Source organism: Mobula birostris, chromosome 25 (assembly GCF_030028105.1).
Source record: "Mobula birostris isolate sMobBir1 chromosome 25, sMobBir1.hap1, whole genome shotgun sequence".
NCBI classification, from domain to species: domain Eukaryota; kingdom Metazoa; phylum Chordata; class Chondrichthyes; order Myliobatiformes; family Myliobatidae; genus Mobula; species Mobula birostris.
Genome location: NC_092394.1, coordinates 15013109 through 15028332, shown reverse-complemented (window position 1 = coordinate 15028332; position 15224 = coordinate 15013109). Strand labels below are relative to the sequence as shown.

Below are 15224 nucleotides of genomic sequence, written 5' to 3'. Positions count from 1 at the left end.
GGTCATGCACTTTGGTGGAAAAAATAAACAGGCAAAATATTATTTAGATGGGGAGAGAATTCAAAATGCAGATGCAAAGGGACTTGGGAGTCCTTGTGCAAGATACCCTAAAGATTAACCTCCAGGTTGAGTCAGTGGTGAAGAAGGCGAATGCAATGTTGGCATTCATTTCTAGAGGAATAGAATATAAGAGCAGGGATGTGATGTTGAGGCTCTGTAAGGCACTTGTGCGACCACACTTGATGTGTTGTGTGAGTTTTGCACTCCTTATTTTAGAAAGGATGTACTGACATTGGAGAGGGTTCAGAGAAGATTCACGAAAATAATTCCAGGAAATGAAAGGATTACCGTCTGAGGAACATCTGGCAGTTCTTGGGCTGTATTCCCTGGAGTTCAGGAGAATGAGGGAGGATGTCATAGAAACATTCCAAATGTTAAAAGGGATTCTAGGACAAGAGGGCACGAATTCAGGATTGAAGGATGTCCATTTAGAACTGAGATGTGGAGAAATTACTTTAGTCAGAGGGTGGTAAATCTGTGGAATTTGTTGCCACGAGCTGCTGTGGAGGCCAAGTCATTGGGTCTATTTAAGGCAGAGATAGATGGGTTCTTGATTGGCCAGGGCATCAAAGGATATGGGGAGAAGGCAAGGGGAGCGGGGATGACTGGAAGAATTGGATCGGCCCATGATTGAATGGCGGGGCAGACTCAATGGGCCAAATGGCCTGCTCCTGCTCCTATATCTTGTGGTCTTATGGTCTTCCGCTCTGACATCAGATTTCAGAATGGACAATGAACAGTACCTACCTACCTTTGTTCTCTTTTTGCATTACTTATTTAATTGTATGTATACATACGCCTGATTGTAATTTATAATTTGTTTTTATACATTGCATTGTAATGCTGCCACAAAACAACAAATTTCACGTCAGCGTTTTAAAATCTGATTCTGATAAAGAGGAGTCCCCCTCCTCCCAAGGGTTCCCAAACGACGCCATTCCCATCTCCCTCGCCTTCCTGATTCTACCTTTGGGACATGAGATAAGTTTATCCGAAAGCAAAGTAGAACCAATGAACTCAATCAGACTAAATTACACGAGTAACAGCCTTGTTAATCCGAATATAAACAGCGGATCTATTCATATTCATTACCAGGGCGGGTCAGAAACGCCCATATGTTTAATAAAATCGCTCTGTCAGTACTGAACGCCTCACTGTCCTAGCGTCCACTCGGCGTTATTCGGTATCTCTTCAAAAAGAGAAGCATGCTATCTTTCGGAAGTTAAGCCCAATCGACAAGCCTCACTAGAACGACTCAAGTTTCATTTTCGATCAAACTTTATTTTTCAAAGTTTTCTTAGTGCTGAAGTTATTTTGGACACAAACTATGGCCTCCGCAGGAGTTGCCTGTCTGCCTGCTGTACGCAGGATCGCTGTCTTCGGAGGAACTCACGGCAATGAACTGTCCGGGGTATTTTTGGTCAGACATTGGCTGAGGGACAAATCTGAGATCCAGCGTGGTACGTGTGAGGTTCAACCCTTCCTGACCAACCCGACGGCTGTAATGAGGTGTACCCGCTACGTGGACTGTGATTTGAACCGAGCCTTCACTGCGGAAAACCTGAGGTAAGTGGGTTTAGTGAAGAAAAGCTCAGTCACAGGGAGGCACCGGAGTTAGGGAACTCCCGGGAGAACTGAATGGCCAGGGAGCGCCTTCGCAAGACAGACTATTTGCCTTCAACATTAGTTCAAAAAAAAACTCCAGATATTGAAAATCCGAAATACCTGAAATGTCTTTTAAGTCTGGCAAGAAAAGTCAGCGAGCTGAAACTTTGACTCTGTTACTGTCTCTCTCTCCTCAGAGGCTGTCTGAACTGCTGGCCATTCCTAGCAGGTATACCTGTCGCTTGCAAAGTATCTCCCACAGGAGATAACGCCCGTACAGGCTATGGTTCTAAGGTTGATTCCTGGATTCATTAAGTTGATTCTTGGAATGTGACAATGAAATTAGGCAAAATAGCCCTTTATTTCTGAAATTTAGGTAATCTCTCTGGGAACCTGATGGGTTGGTGGGTATTTAGGTTTAGATGTCACATGAAATCACTGAACTTTCAGAAATGAAATGTCCGTTTTGCTCAACTTTATTTTTCATTGTAAAACTACCACAGAGTCTCAGGGTAAGGGGTTGTCTATATAAAACCAAGCTGAGGATGAGTTGCTTCTCTCTGGTGTTATAAATCCTTGGCATTCTCTATCCCAGGGAATTATAAAGGCTGAAGTGTAGTAAATTTGAGGCTGATTGTGAGGGTTGACAGGAAAGTGGAAGTTGAGGCCAAAGATCTGATGAACAATGATCTTATTGAATGGCAGATCATGTCTGAGGGGCTGAATGGCTTACTACTGCTCCTGTTTTGTGTGCTTCGTACAGGGCGTGGATGGAGCCCATTGTTTACTGTGCTTCCAAAAAATGGTGTTGAATTTGAATGAACTGTTTCCTTTCAATTATTTGCTGCCCATTATGCCACTGGTGTTCGGGGCAGCAACGAATGTCTTTCATCTCTGTCTGTCCTTGGTCAACTTCTCTAGTGTGTCCAGGTGTGGTTCACGGTCCTCATTTCTGCCTCTATGGTACAGGACTGTTTTCACTACCGTCAGCCTTGCAAATCCCGTGTGGAGACTCAGGAATACCATCACACACAAATATAGAAGGATTCTTAATATGTAGTTTCCATAACAATTTTTTTGACCAATCAGGGTTGTTAACCTTGAGCTGAACCCCCAAACCTGGAATACCTGTGGACCATAGAGTCACAGAAACAGGCCCCTTGGCCCATCTAGCCCATGCTAAACCATTTAAACTGCCTCATCCCATCGACATAGAACGTAGAAATCTACAGCACATTACAGGCCCTTTGACCCACAATGTTATGCCGACCATGTAACCTACTCTAGGAACTGCCTAGAATTTCCCTACTGCATCGCCCTCTATTTTTCTAAGCACCATGTACCTATGCAAGAGTCTCTTAAAATACCCTATTGTATCTGCCTCTCCCACTGTCACTGGCAGGGCATTCCATGCCCCCACCACTGTGTGAAAAACTTACCTCTAACATTCCCCTTGTACCTACTTCCAAGCACCTTAATACTATGGCCCTCATTTTAGCCAGTTTAACCCTAGGAAAAAGCCTCTGGCTATCCACATGATCAATGCCTTTCATCATCTTATACACCTTTATCAGGTCACCTCTCATCCTCCGTAACTCCAAGGAGAGAAGGCCAAGTTCACTCAACCTATTCTCATAAGGCATCCTCTCCAATCCAGGCAGCATCCTCATAAGTCTCCTCTGGGCTCTCTATAGTATCCACATCCTTCCTGTAATGAGGTGACCAGAACTGAACACAGTACTCCAAGTGGGGTCTAACTAAGGCCTTGATTAGCTTTAACATTACCTCACGGCTCTTGAACTCAATCCCATGGTTGATGAAGGCCGTCACACCATATGCCTTCTTAACAACACTGTCAACCTGCACAGCAGCTTTGAGTGTCCGATGGACACGGACCCCAAGATCTTGCTGATCCCCCACACTGCCAAGAAAGAATCTTACCATTAAAATTATATTCTGTCTTCAAATTTGACCTTCCTAAATGAACCACTTCACACTTATCTGGGTTGAACTCCATCTGCCACTTCTCAGCCTAGTTCTGCATCCTATCAATGTCCCGCTGTAACCTCTGACAACCCTCCAGACTATCCACAACACCCCCAACCTTTGTGTTATCAGCAAACTTACTAACCCACCCTTCTACTTCCTCATCCAGGTCATTTGTAAAAATCACAAAGAGGAGGGGTCCCAGAACAGATCCCTGCAGAACACCACTGGCCCATCCATGCGGAATATGAACCATTTACAACCACCCTTTGCCTTCTGTGGGCAAGCCAATTCTGGATCCACAAAGCAAGGTCTCCTTGGATCCCTTGTCTCATTACTTTCTGAATGAGCCTTGCATGGGGAACCTTATCAATGCCTAACCACTCTTAGTCTGGCCTCTACCCTTTGACCTGTTTGGTTTGGTTTGGTTGATACTACCAAGAGCCAAAGCATAAAGCCCTGACTCCAGTCAGCATAGCTCACCAGGTCATTGAGGCACGCACGTCTCCAAACCACAAGGTTGTGGTCCTCTAGGAGGTGTTATCCCTTTAGGGATACTAATCTGCCTGTTGTAACCTGCCAGGAATAGTGAGGGGAGCTTGCTGATTGGCAATTACTAGTAAATTTCTGGCTCTTGGTTGGAAGAAACAAACAGGAGACCACTGGCTTATTTTCACATCTTTAAATACCTTTGACCCTTGGAGATGTTACTTGCAAGCAGCCCAATCAAAACATGGCTAAACATACAAGTAAATATCAAAGTTCAAAGTAAATTTATTATCAAAGTGTATGTCACCAAATACTACCCTGGGATTCATTTTCTTGCAGGCATTCACAGTAGAACAAATGTAGCCCCCGGTAAGCCTCAGGCTCGCTCAGCTGGCTTTCATCTAGGGGGAGCAGCCTTCGGCCCCACCAAACTGGGTAACCAAATTTGTGTGGATGCTGTGTGATGTACCCCACACCGCCAAATAACAGACAATACACCATATGCGATTAAATGATTACACTTTATAGATCTTACTGGAACTATATAATTAATAGAGATAAAATATAAAAGGAAAATAAAAGGCGCCACACTTATCAAATTCAACCACTTCGTGCACAACAGTTGGAGCTCAAGTAACGGAGTCTTCTTTCCACCATTTGATCCCCTCCGACCTCCTCGACCCGCCGCCTGGGACCAACCACAGTGGTGGACCAGACGCTCCACACGAGTCTGTCTTTGGCTTCTCTCCTCGCCGAACACCTTGGACTCCCGCTCAGGGTCGGTCCCGCCGCCCAGCTTACAGCATCGGGTCTCCTCACTTTGTCCCCCTTTGTCTTCTGCGCCAAAACTCCATGAAATAATAGCTTACAGACACACAAGAAAGAATAACATCTATCCCAATTGGTTCGTTTTTCCTCTTATCAATAATATAACCCAAACAAGCAGAGAGAGAGAGAATGAATTCCTTACATCGCAGTTATTTTTACAGAAAAGCCATTTTAATTATAACATAACAAAGAAGCCATTTTGTTAGCCTTCGCAGTAACATAAAAGAAGAAACCCATTACACAAAAAAAATAGAAACAAATGGAAAAACTACACACAAAGACTGCCAACTAACGTGCAAAGGAAGACAAACTGTGCAACTAAATAAACAAAAAAAACTTGTAGATAGATAAGTTACTGAGAAGATGAGTTGTAGAGTCCTTGAAAGTGAGTCCATAGGTTGTGGAATCACATCAGAGTTGAGGTGAGAAAAATTACCCACACCGGTTCAGGAGCCTGATGGTTGAGGGGTAATAACTGTTCCTAAACCTGGTATTGTAGGACCTGAGCCTCCTGTATCTCCTTCCCGATGGCAGCAGTAAGAAGAAAACATGGCTTGGATGGTGGGGGCCCTTGATGATGGATGCTATGTCAAAAATGTGGGAAACTACAGGGACCATTCCCCCTGTAATTCCCTAATCCAGATATTCCTCTCCACCAGCCACTTCCCCCTTTGTGGCACCTTTCCTGGCAGCTGTGGAAAATGCAGCACCTCCCCTTTAACCTCTTCCCTTCCGCCAGACAGGGACCCAAAAAGTTATTCTAGATAAAGCAGAAATTCATTAGCGCTTCTAATTTGGTATCTTGTTTTTGGTGATGTGGTTGCTCTTGCACCAGAAAACCAAATAGAGGTTGGACGACTGCTTTGTGGGGCATCTGTATTCCGTCCACCAGCAATACAGAGTTTCCAACCACCTAATTCTACCTCCCAATGCCACTCCAACCATTCTGTCTGTCAACCCAAACAATACCAAACGTAAGCTTAAAGAGCAGAATCCCATTTTTCTTCTGGTATGATGTAGCCCTCAAGATATACTACTGATTGTAACTACTTCACGTCTCCACTTTTTCTGCTCCCAACAAATGTGTGCTTCAGTATGATTCTTTCTTTCTGTTCCAGCCTCCTGTTTTAAAAGTAATTGTTACCTTGACAACTTTGGTCTGTAACCTATCACAAAGAAGTGAACGAGGATGAGAAGGGACTTGATAGTGGTGTGCAAGAAGATAGAGTGGACAACCAGAGACATTTCTCCAGGGCAAAAATGGCTAATATGAAAGAGCATAATTTTAAGATGATTTGTGGAAAGCATAACGGTAGAGAGTTGTCAGTGCATGGAACGCACTGCCAGGCCTGGTGGTAGAGGCAGATTCATTTGGGACATTTTGGAGACTCTTGGGTACATTGATGAAAATTATGAGGTCCGTGCTGGAGTTCAAAGTAAATTTGTTATCAAAGTACATACATGTCACCGAAGATTCACAGTACATTCATTATCAAAGTATGTATGCAGTATACAACCCTGAGACTTCTCTTCCCACAGACAGCTACGAAACAAGGAAAACCAGGGAACCTGTTCAAAGAAAGCACGAAATGCCCAGCCTTTGGGAATGTTCAGTTCAATTTAGCACAGTGTCATTCACAGACTGCAGGGTGCAGAGCGAGCCTGCCCTAAACAAAATCATAATTTAAAAAAGGAGCAAACAGAAATATATCGTAACATGAGCTGCCTTGTCCAATCCGCAAACCAAAATCCGTTAAACCTTGCCCAAGCCCCAAGGTTCCGGCACCATCCTGCAGTAGCATCAACAAGAGGCGGGGAGAGAGAGAGAGACGGTTCGAAGTCACATGCCTTCCTCCGGCTGGAGTGAGCGAGAGCGAGATAGGGACTGGTCACACGCTGGCATCTTCCTCCAACAGTAGTGAGCGAGATAGGGACTGGTCACACGCTGGCACCCTCCTCCAGCAACAGTGAGCGAGAGAGACCTGTCAAACGCAGGCCGATGGCGCTGAGCATCTGCTTACCTTCTGCTCTTGTCCTTGTTGTTTTCAATCTTCCTTGACACTTTAATTGACTGGAAATGGAGTTGGTCATGGGCTCCAGGCTTCTTGGGCCTCCAGGCCATACACTTCGCTCAAAACCTCACCAACTTCCCTCAGAAACAACAAAGCGCCAGATCGCTCAATCGGTCCGTAAAAACAGTATCAAAGTGTAAACTGCAGGTTTCAATAGTAGGAGAATCGTATTTGATGAAGAAGTAATAATAGATGTAAAAGAAGTAGTTTTGTGAACTGTGTGAAGGATGCCACCTTTGGTCACGTATGCTACCCTGAGAGTCATTTTCTTGCAGGCATTCATAGTAAATATAAAGAAACAATAGAATCAATGAAAAACTGAACACAAAGACTGACAAGTAACCAAAAGACAACAACTTATGCAAATACGTAAACAAAAACCAAATAATAAATAATATTGAAAACATGAGTTGTTGTGATGTGTTGAAGAAGGTGCGGCTCCAAGGAGGCAAATCATTTTCATATTTTCTGGGATTGCCCTAAATTAAGTCTATTTTGGGAAGGTATTCATAGAACATTAGTTAAGGTACTTAGGTCCCAGATACCTCTGAACTTTGAGACGCTCTATTTGGGGCATGTATTGTTCCTTGAACAGAAGGAAGATATAAAGTTGCTGCAGGCCCTCTTAGCGGCAAGTAAGAAATCAATTACTAGAAAATGGCTAAATCCAATACCACCTACATTAGAAGATTGGTACGAAATTATCTTGGAAATATTTAAAATGGAAAAGTTGATTTACTCCCTGAGAACTTAAAAAGAAAAATTTTATCAAATCTGGAATAAATGGACTGAATATATAACCCCAATGCGAGCAGACTTTAGATGACTCTCCTAATGATTTATATTGCTCTTCTCATCAACACAGTATTATTGCTAACATAAGCACCCCTAGTCTAAATGTTTGTTTTTTTTTGGTTTTTTTTTGGAAAATAGAGAATTAACACAAGTAAAGGGAAAGATTTGGGAAAGGGATAAAAAAATGAAAAAATTAAGTAAATAAGTACATAGGGATTGGATAATTATGTCTGCGGGCAGGAGCAAGCATGAACAAATTAGAATATAAAACACCTACAATGGTTGGTATATAGGCTTGTATACAACATTTTGGACCAGTGGAAATGGTCCAGAAGGGTTGTGTGGAAACTATTATTACCATTTTTCTTAACAACTAATTTCATTACTTAGCCTAATAGGTTAGATTTACCACAGTACATAATTATCTATTTAAATGTTTATTTTCCTTTTATATCATCTCAATGTGTACTTAAGAATGTATAAATAATTGTAGTTTTATACATATAAAAAAATGGAAAAGGTTAAAAAAAAAGAAAGAAAACATAGAGTCCTTGAAAGTGATTCTAGGTTGTGGACTCTACAGCTCGTGCTTTCAATATTATTTATTTATAATTATTAATTTCAATTTGTAATATGCAAAAGTAAAGGAGGGAAAGTTTATGATCTTCAATAGGTTAAAAGGTCGGCAAAAGATCGTGGGGCAAAGGGCCTGTACTCTGTTCTATGATCTAAATATTCCCCCTATTTTCTCCATCTTCATCTTCTCTGGAACTTACTGTCACATAATTATTTTCTCACTTTTCAAATCCATGACCCGAAATATTGACTGTGTTTCTCTCTCCACTGATACTGCTTGAATAGTATATCATAAACAACTTCCAGTAACTTTTCCTCTTGCTTCCCTTTTCTTCAATTCCCCACTCTGGCCCCCCTCTTACCTCACCCACCTATTACTGCCCCTCCTCCTTCCCCTTCTCTCATGATCCACCCTCCTCTCCTATCAGATTCCATCATCTTCAGCACCTTTCCACCTATCAGCTCCCAGCTTTACACTTTATCCCTCACCTCCACCAACCACTTACTTTATCCCTCACCTCCACCAACCACTTACTTTATCCCTCACCTCCACCAACCACTTACTTTATCCCTCACCTGGAACCTATCACCTTCTAGCTTGTACACCTTCCCCTCCCCCACCTTATTCTGGTGTCTCCCCCTTTCCTTTCCAGTCCTGATGAAGGGTCTTGCCCTGAAATGTTCACTGTTTATTCATTTCCATTGATGCTGCCTGACCTGCTGAGTTCCTCCAGCATTTCAGTGTAGACCGAAGGGCCTGTCCCTGTGCTGTACGGTAACAGCGTTTTCAGTTTTTGTTTAGGAACTCCAGCATCTGCAGTTTTTAGTTCAAGTTGTCTATCTTTGTGCCCGCCTGCTTCTGTGCAGTAAAGATGTTCTGTTTCCAGTGGTTAGTGAGAATGTAAAGCTCTTCAAATGTAGAGTATTTAGAATATGGATTCTCTGCTATGGGCTACATCATTGACTTCAGCTTCATAAACCATCTTCGGGGGTGGGGGGAGGATACCAATAGTTACTTGAAAGCTGGGGTCAAACAAAATAAGACCGTACAGTCTTTCAAGCTTCTGCCACCACTGAAGAGGATCATTGTCTCGACTCCACTTTGCTAACAATCTCTCCTTAAACTTTAATAGTACAAAACCCATCTTAGTGTTGGATAAAATGAATGAGCCATCACCCACTGCTCTCTAGGCTAGAGAACTTTAAAACTTAACAACAAATAAACCACCCCCCCCCCATTCAGTTTGAAGCCGACTACCCTTGACACCGAGTCTGACTCCGCTCAATATCCTCATCAGAGTGTTCCCTCTGAGGTGTCCACACACGCACATCTTTTGCTACTAGCGCACAAAAGCAATTCAAACTGCGCACAAAAGGTTGTCACCCTCGTTGGCATGTTAGTTATATTTCACAATCGTATGCAATCGCATTTCCTTTTCCGGTTTCAGATTCAGGTGGCGTTGGTGACGTGGAGTTTGTGGTGATTTGTCTGCAGATTTTAGAACTATTTATGCTATTTTTATTGAAGAAATTGTTCAGTGCGCACCTGTTGTTGTCACTGGGCAAAAAGATGGCACAGCACAAGATTTTTGTGCAGACTGGTCATTACAAATTAGAGGGGACATTGAATAGGGGAGAGGTCGAAGGTGAAAGAGCAGCTACCAAAGCAGTTCACGTCATGTAAAATTCACACCACTGATTAGACAAGAGGCCTATTTCTCAACTGCAATGTTCTTTAAATCCATGTATCTTTCAACATTATTCCATAATTGAGAGGAGAAAAGAAAGCATCTGCTTCCTGTTATACTTATTTATTGAGATACAGCGTGGGCTAGGCCCATTTGAGACACACCGCCCAGCAATCCTCGATTTAACCCTAGTCTAATCACAGGACAATTTACAATGACCAATTAACCTAGCAACTGGTATGTCTTTGGACTATGGGAGTAAACTGGACACCCAAATGGTCACGAGGAGGACATACGAATTTCTTACAGGCAGCAATGGGAATTGAACCCAGGTCGCAGGTACTGTAAAGCATTGTGCTAACCACTACACTATTGTGCTGCCCTGTACAAGGCCTGCCAACTTTTCATTCCTGCCAACTGGGCTGCGAAAAGGATGGATTCTACAACAAGCAGTTACTCCTGGCATTTGTCAGGCAGCTCTGTGTGTCTTTGAATATAGGGAGAGGGGAAAATCAGGAAAGGAAGTTTTATCTTACTTTATTGATGTTTTTTGACAAAGCTAAGCAGTTAAGTCTTCTCCCTAAGTCCATCACCCCTACTGGGGCGGATCCACCAACAGCACTATTATCTTTTCTGAAGGGTGAGAACCTGTGGTTTCCACTTTTACCACACAACTTCATAGGTCTTCTCAGCGAAGATCCTTCCTCTCCCAGGGATGGGTCTTTGGAGCTTCTGATGGTGTTTCTGTAGCTCTGGGTTTTTACAGGATGGGGTTATTAGCCCCATGCCCAACCCTCTTCCTCTCACAACCAGGCTGGGGACTGGCCATGGTGTAATTCAAGTCTCCTAGTGAACGATAAGTAAGTGTATAGAGGGGCCGGAGCGGCCGCGGTCAGAGATTGAAGGACCGAAGCCGTCACGGTATGAGTAGTTAAGATTCAGAATATGAAGGTGAAATTGTTGACTATTAAACTTTCTGACCAAGTTGGTTTTTGCGAACAACCATTGTCCTAGAAGGGGCTGAAATGAATAAGTGAGCAGAATGGATAAATCTTTTTGGGATAAAATCCACAGAATGCTAACTATAAGGCACTGACTGGAAAATCGGGTAACATTCAGTGAAATATATCATAAAGGATAACACATATAGTTTAACATCTACCAGCTACAATTGAGTAGCAGGAATTTTCTGTTGAATAGCTTGAATTGAGGCTTTCAGTGAATGCTGTCCTTGATCACTTCCAAGACCCATTAGATAAAGTAGATAGCAGGAATCTCTGACAATCTGGCAATTTGTTTGATAAAAGGCCAAGTGTTTAATTCCACCACACAACATCGGAGATAGGGTGGGTAAGAAGATAGCTTTAAAAGTAATTGAGAAAGTACTGATGAGGAGAATTAGTGTCAGTTGGCCGAGGTGTTAAATGGAGTCCTTTGGGAGATGTTGTTTGAATGCTGTTGCTTTGCATTACCACAGTAGGAAGAATAGTAGAGACAGAGAATACAATGAAAGACCCATTGCAGGAATTTGATCTATAATGCCTTTGAGTAAGGAAATAACCAATTGAATTTAATGACCTAATTTCATGATAAAGTGATGGTGCTTATAGCTGATTTTCTGAAATAAAAACAAAATTAATTGATCTTCAGTTTCTTTTTTCAAATATGCTCTCTTACAGTTAGAGTATTTTCTGTTTTTATTTCAGATTTCCATCACCTGCAGCATTTTACACTTTCTCATCTCCCACTATCAATTGCTGTAAGATGTTAGATCTGGGTGATACCCAAGACCCAGCAACAATGATGTTATTAAGCCAGCCTAGCAACCAATCAGATTGAACTATTTTCACAGACAGCAAGCTAGAAAGTAAAAACAAACAAACACAATTTTCAATTAATATTTAACACAAAATGAAAATGACTTGAGGGAATAATAAAGAAATAGATGTGAAATGTGCATGCGATTATTTGGAAGCTTAATATTAAAATTTAATTTTAAATGTTTTCTTTATAAAAGTCAGAATGTTGAAGTAATTACCTGGGGTAACGGCGATCTGCACAACAGCAGATGCTGGATCTGGAGGAATGGAAAAATGCTGGAGGAATTCAGCCAATCGAGGGTGCTCCACAGATTCTGCTAGAGGTTCAAAGTAAATTTACTATCGAAGTACATATATGTCACCATATACAACCCTGAGATCCATTTTCTTGTGGGCATTCACAGTAAATACGAAGAAACAGAGTAGAATCAATGAAAATTGCACATCACAAAGGCGGATGAAAGACTAATGTGCTAAAGATAATAAACTGCAAATATTAAAGAGAAAAAATAAATAAACAATTAAGTAAGCAATGAACGTTCAGAAGGTGAGCTGTAGAATCCTTAAAAGTGAGTTCATGGTTTGTGGGAGTAGTTCAGTGTTGGGGTGAGTAAAACTGAGTGACATTATCCCCTCCGGTTCAAGAGTCTGTTGGTTGAGGGAAAGTAACTGTTCCTGAATCCAGTGATGTGGGACCTGAGGCTCCTGCTCTTCCTCCCTGATGGCAGCAGTGAGAAGAGAGCGTGGCCTGGATGCTGGGGGTCCTTGATGATCAATGCTGATTCCCTTCAACGGCGATCTATACAGATGCAACACACACACCAGATACTGGAGGAACTCAGCAGGCCAGGCAGCATCTATGGAAAACAGTACAGTCGACTTTCTAACTCTAACCCTCATTTTTTTTTTCTCCAGTCCCGCTGAAGGGTCTCAGCACGAAACGTCCACTACAGTCCTTTCCATGGATGTTTCCTGGCCTGCTGAGTTCCTCCAGCATTGTGTGTGTGTGTGTGTGTGTGTGTTGCTTGGATTTCCAGCATCTGCAGATTTTCTCTTGTTTGTACAGATGTGCTGAATAGCGGGGAGGGCTTTATCCCTGATGGACTGGGCTGTATCCACTACACTTTGTAGGGTTTTCCATTCAAAGGTATTAGTGTTTCCATATCAGGCTGTGATGCAACCAGTCAGTGTACTCTCCATCACTACAGAATCATGTCAAAGTTCTAAATGACATGCCCAATTTTAGTAAACTAAGAAACTAGAGGCGCTGGTGCATCTTATGCACTGGACCCAGGACAGATCTTCTGAAATGATAATGCCAAGGAATTTAAAGTTGCTAACGTTCCCCACCTCTGATCCCCTGATGAGGACTAGCACATGGACCTCCAGTCTCTTCCTCTTGTAGTCAATGATCAGCTCTTTAGCTTTGCTGACATTGAGTGAGAGGCTGTTCTTGTGGCACTGCTCAGCCGGATTTGCAATCTCCCTAGTTTCCATTTTAACAATGAACACATAAAGGCTCACTCTTATTTCTCACTGCACAATCCTGAGCCAGTGTTCAAAGTAAAATACCCTTAGTGACCACTTTATTAGATACCTCCTGTATATGATAAAGTCACTTCTGAGTATACGTTTATGGTTTTCTCCTGCTGTAGCCCAGCCACTTTAGGGTTCAACATGTTGTGCATTCAGAGATGCTCTTCTGCACACCTCTGTTGTAACTCTTGGTTATCTGAGTTATTGTCGCTGTCCTGACAGCTTGAACTTATCTGGCCATTCTTCTCAGACCTCTTTCATTAACCAGGTGTTTTCACCCACAAAACTGCTGCTCACTGTACGTCTTTTTGTTTCCTGTACCATTCTCCGTAAACTCCAGGGACTGCTGTGCATGAAAATCCTGGGAGCTCAGCAGTTTCTCAGATACTCAAACCATCCCATGTGGCACCAACAATCATCCCACGGTCAAAGTCACTTAGATCACATTTCTACCTCATTCTGAAGTTCAGTCTGAACAACAGCTGAACCTCTTGAGCATGCCTACGTGCTCTTATGCATTGAGATGCTGCTGCATAACTGGCTGATTAGATATTTGCATTAACAAGCAGGTGTACCAAATAACGTGGCTACCATATAGTGTTCAATAAATGAGAAGTCAAACAATTAAGTTAGCAGAGAAATACTTGTAACAAGCATAGAGCAAAGTAAGAAGTAATTTGACCTGAGTCTTTCCTCAAAGGGTTGCAGGTTATTCATTTTCGAAGTTTTTAATTAGTTTCTACTTCCCAATCTGCTCGTGGTTCATATGCATGTTTTGATGGTGAGTGCCAGGTTCAGAGTAAATGGATTATCAAAGTACATTTATGTCATCCTGTACTACCTTGAGATTTATTTTCTTGCAGGCATTCAAGGTAGGACAAAGAAATAGAGTAGAATCAATGAAAAACTGCACACAAGCAAGGACTGACAATGTGTAAAAGAGCGATTAGGCCAGGGTTAAATAGGGGTTGATAGCGGCATGGCTCACAGGGCCGGAAGAGCCTATTCTGTGCTGTATCTCAATGACTAAATAAATAATAAAGACAAACTCTGCAAATAAATAAATGGATAATAGATAACACTGAGAACATGAGGTGCAGAGTCCTTAAAAGTGAGTCCATAGGTTGTGGAATCAGTTCAGTGTTGAGGTGAGTGAAGTTACCCGCTGTGGTTCAGGAGCCTGATGGTTGAAGGGTAATAGCGGTTCCTGAACCTGGTGGTGTGACTGCTTGCATAACCCGGCGCGAGGGTGCTTGCACTAGCGGACACTCCCAGCTGCTGACACTGCCCTGAGGGCTGGTTCCATGGCTTTCTTCCAACCTGCACTCCAACTGCACTGGCCGGACACGTGCATCGAGAGCCGCGCGGCGACCAAGATAGTAGTTGGGAGGGAAACCTCTCATCGTCGGTATAGAGGCAGAAAGACTTTGTGTGAGCTGCACCTGTGCCTCTGGCGTTAACCAGTTAACGCCGTGTCACAGGATTGTGTCCAATCTCTTGCAAAGTCGCGTGCTTTCAGCCTCAGAGTGAGGATTTTGATCTCCCAGCACCACTCAGCTTCCTCTGAGAGTACAGGGCGGACTTCTTCGGTCTCCTTCTTGTCTTCTGCCTGGTTGTTCATTCACCATCTCGCCGTGTCTTGAAGACATCCCAGTTGTGGTCCTCTCAGCATCTCGGCGTTGTAGTTCAGCAGACGCCACCCTGGCATATTTCCCCTGTGCACCCACCCCACTCACAAGGAGGAGAAGGACCTCTGCCTCACTCCTGAT

At 42.9% G+C, this 15224-nt stretch overlaps 1 protein-coding gene across 2 annotated transcripts in view; it reads left to right on the top strand.

Moving 5' to 3' along the window:
• The first annotated feature begins 1230 nt into the window (after window positions 1–1230).
• The window catches only part of aspa (aspartoacylase), a 69973-nt gene continuing 55979 nt past the window's right edge, over window positions 1231–15224 (top strand). For both annotated transcript variants that reach the window (XR_011883133.1, XM_072243202.1), the window contains exon 1: window positions 1231–1626. Coding sequence is in view for 1 of the 2 variants with exons in the window: in XM_072243202.1 (XP_072099303.1) it covers window positions 1388–1626 (239 nt within the window). In the remaining variant the exon portion in view is untranslated. The remainder of the gene's footprint in view (window positions 1627–15224) is intronic.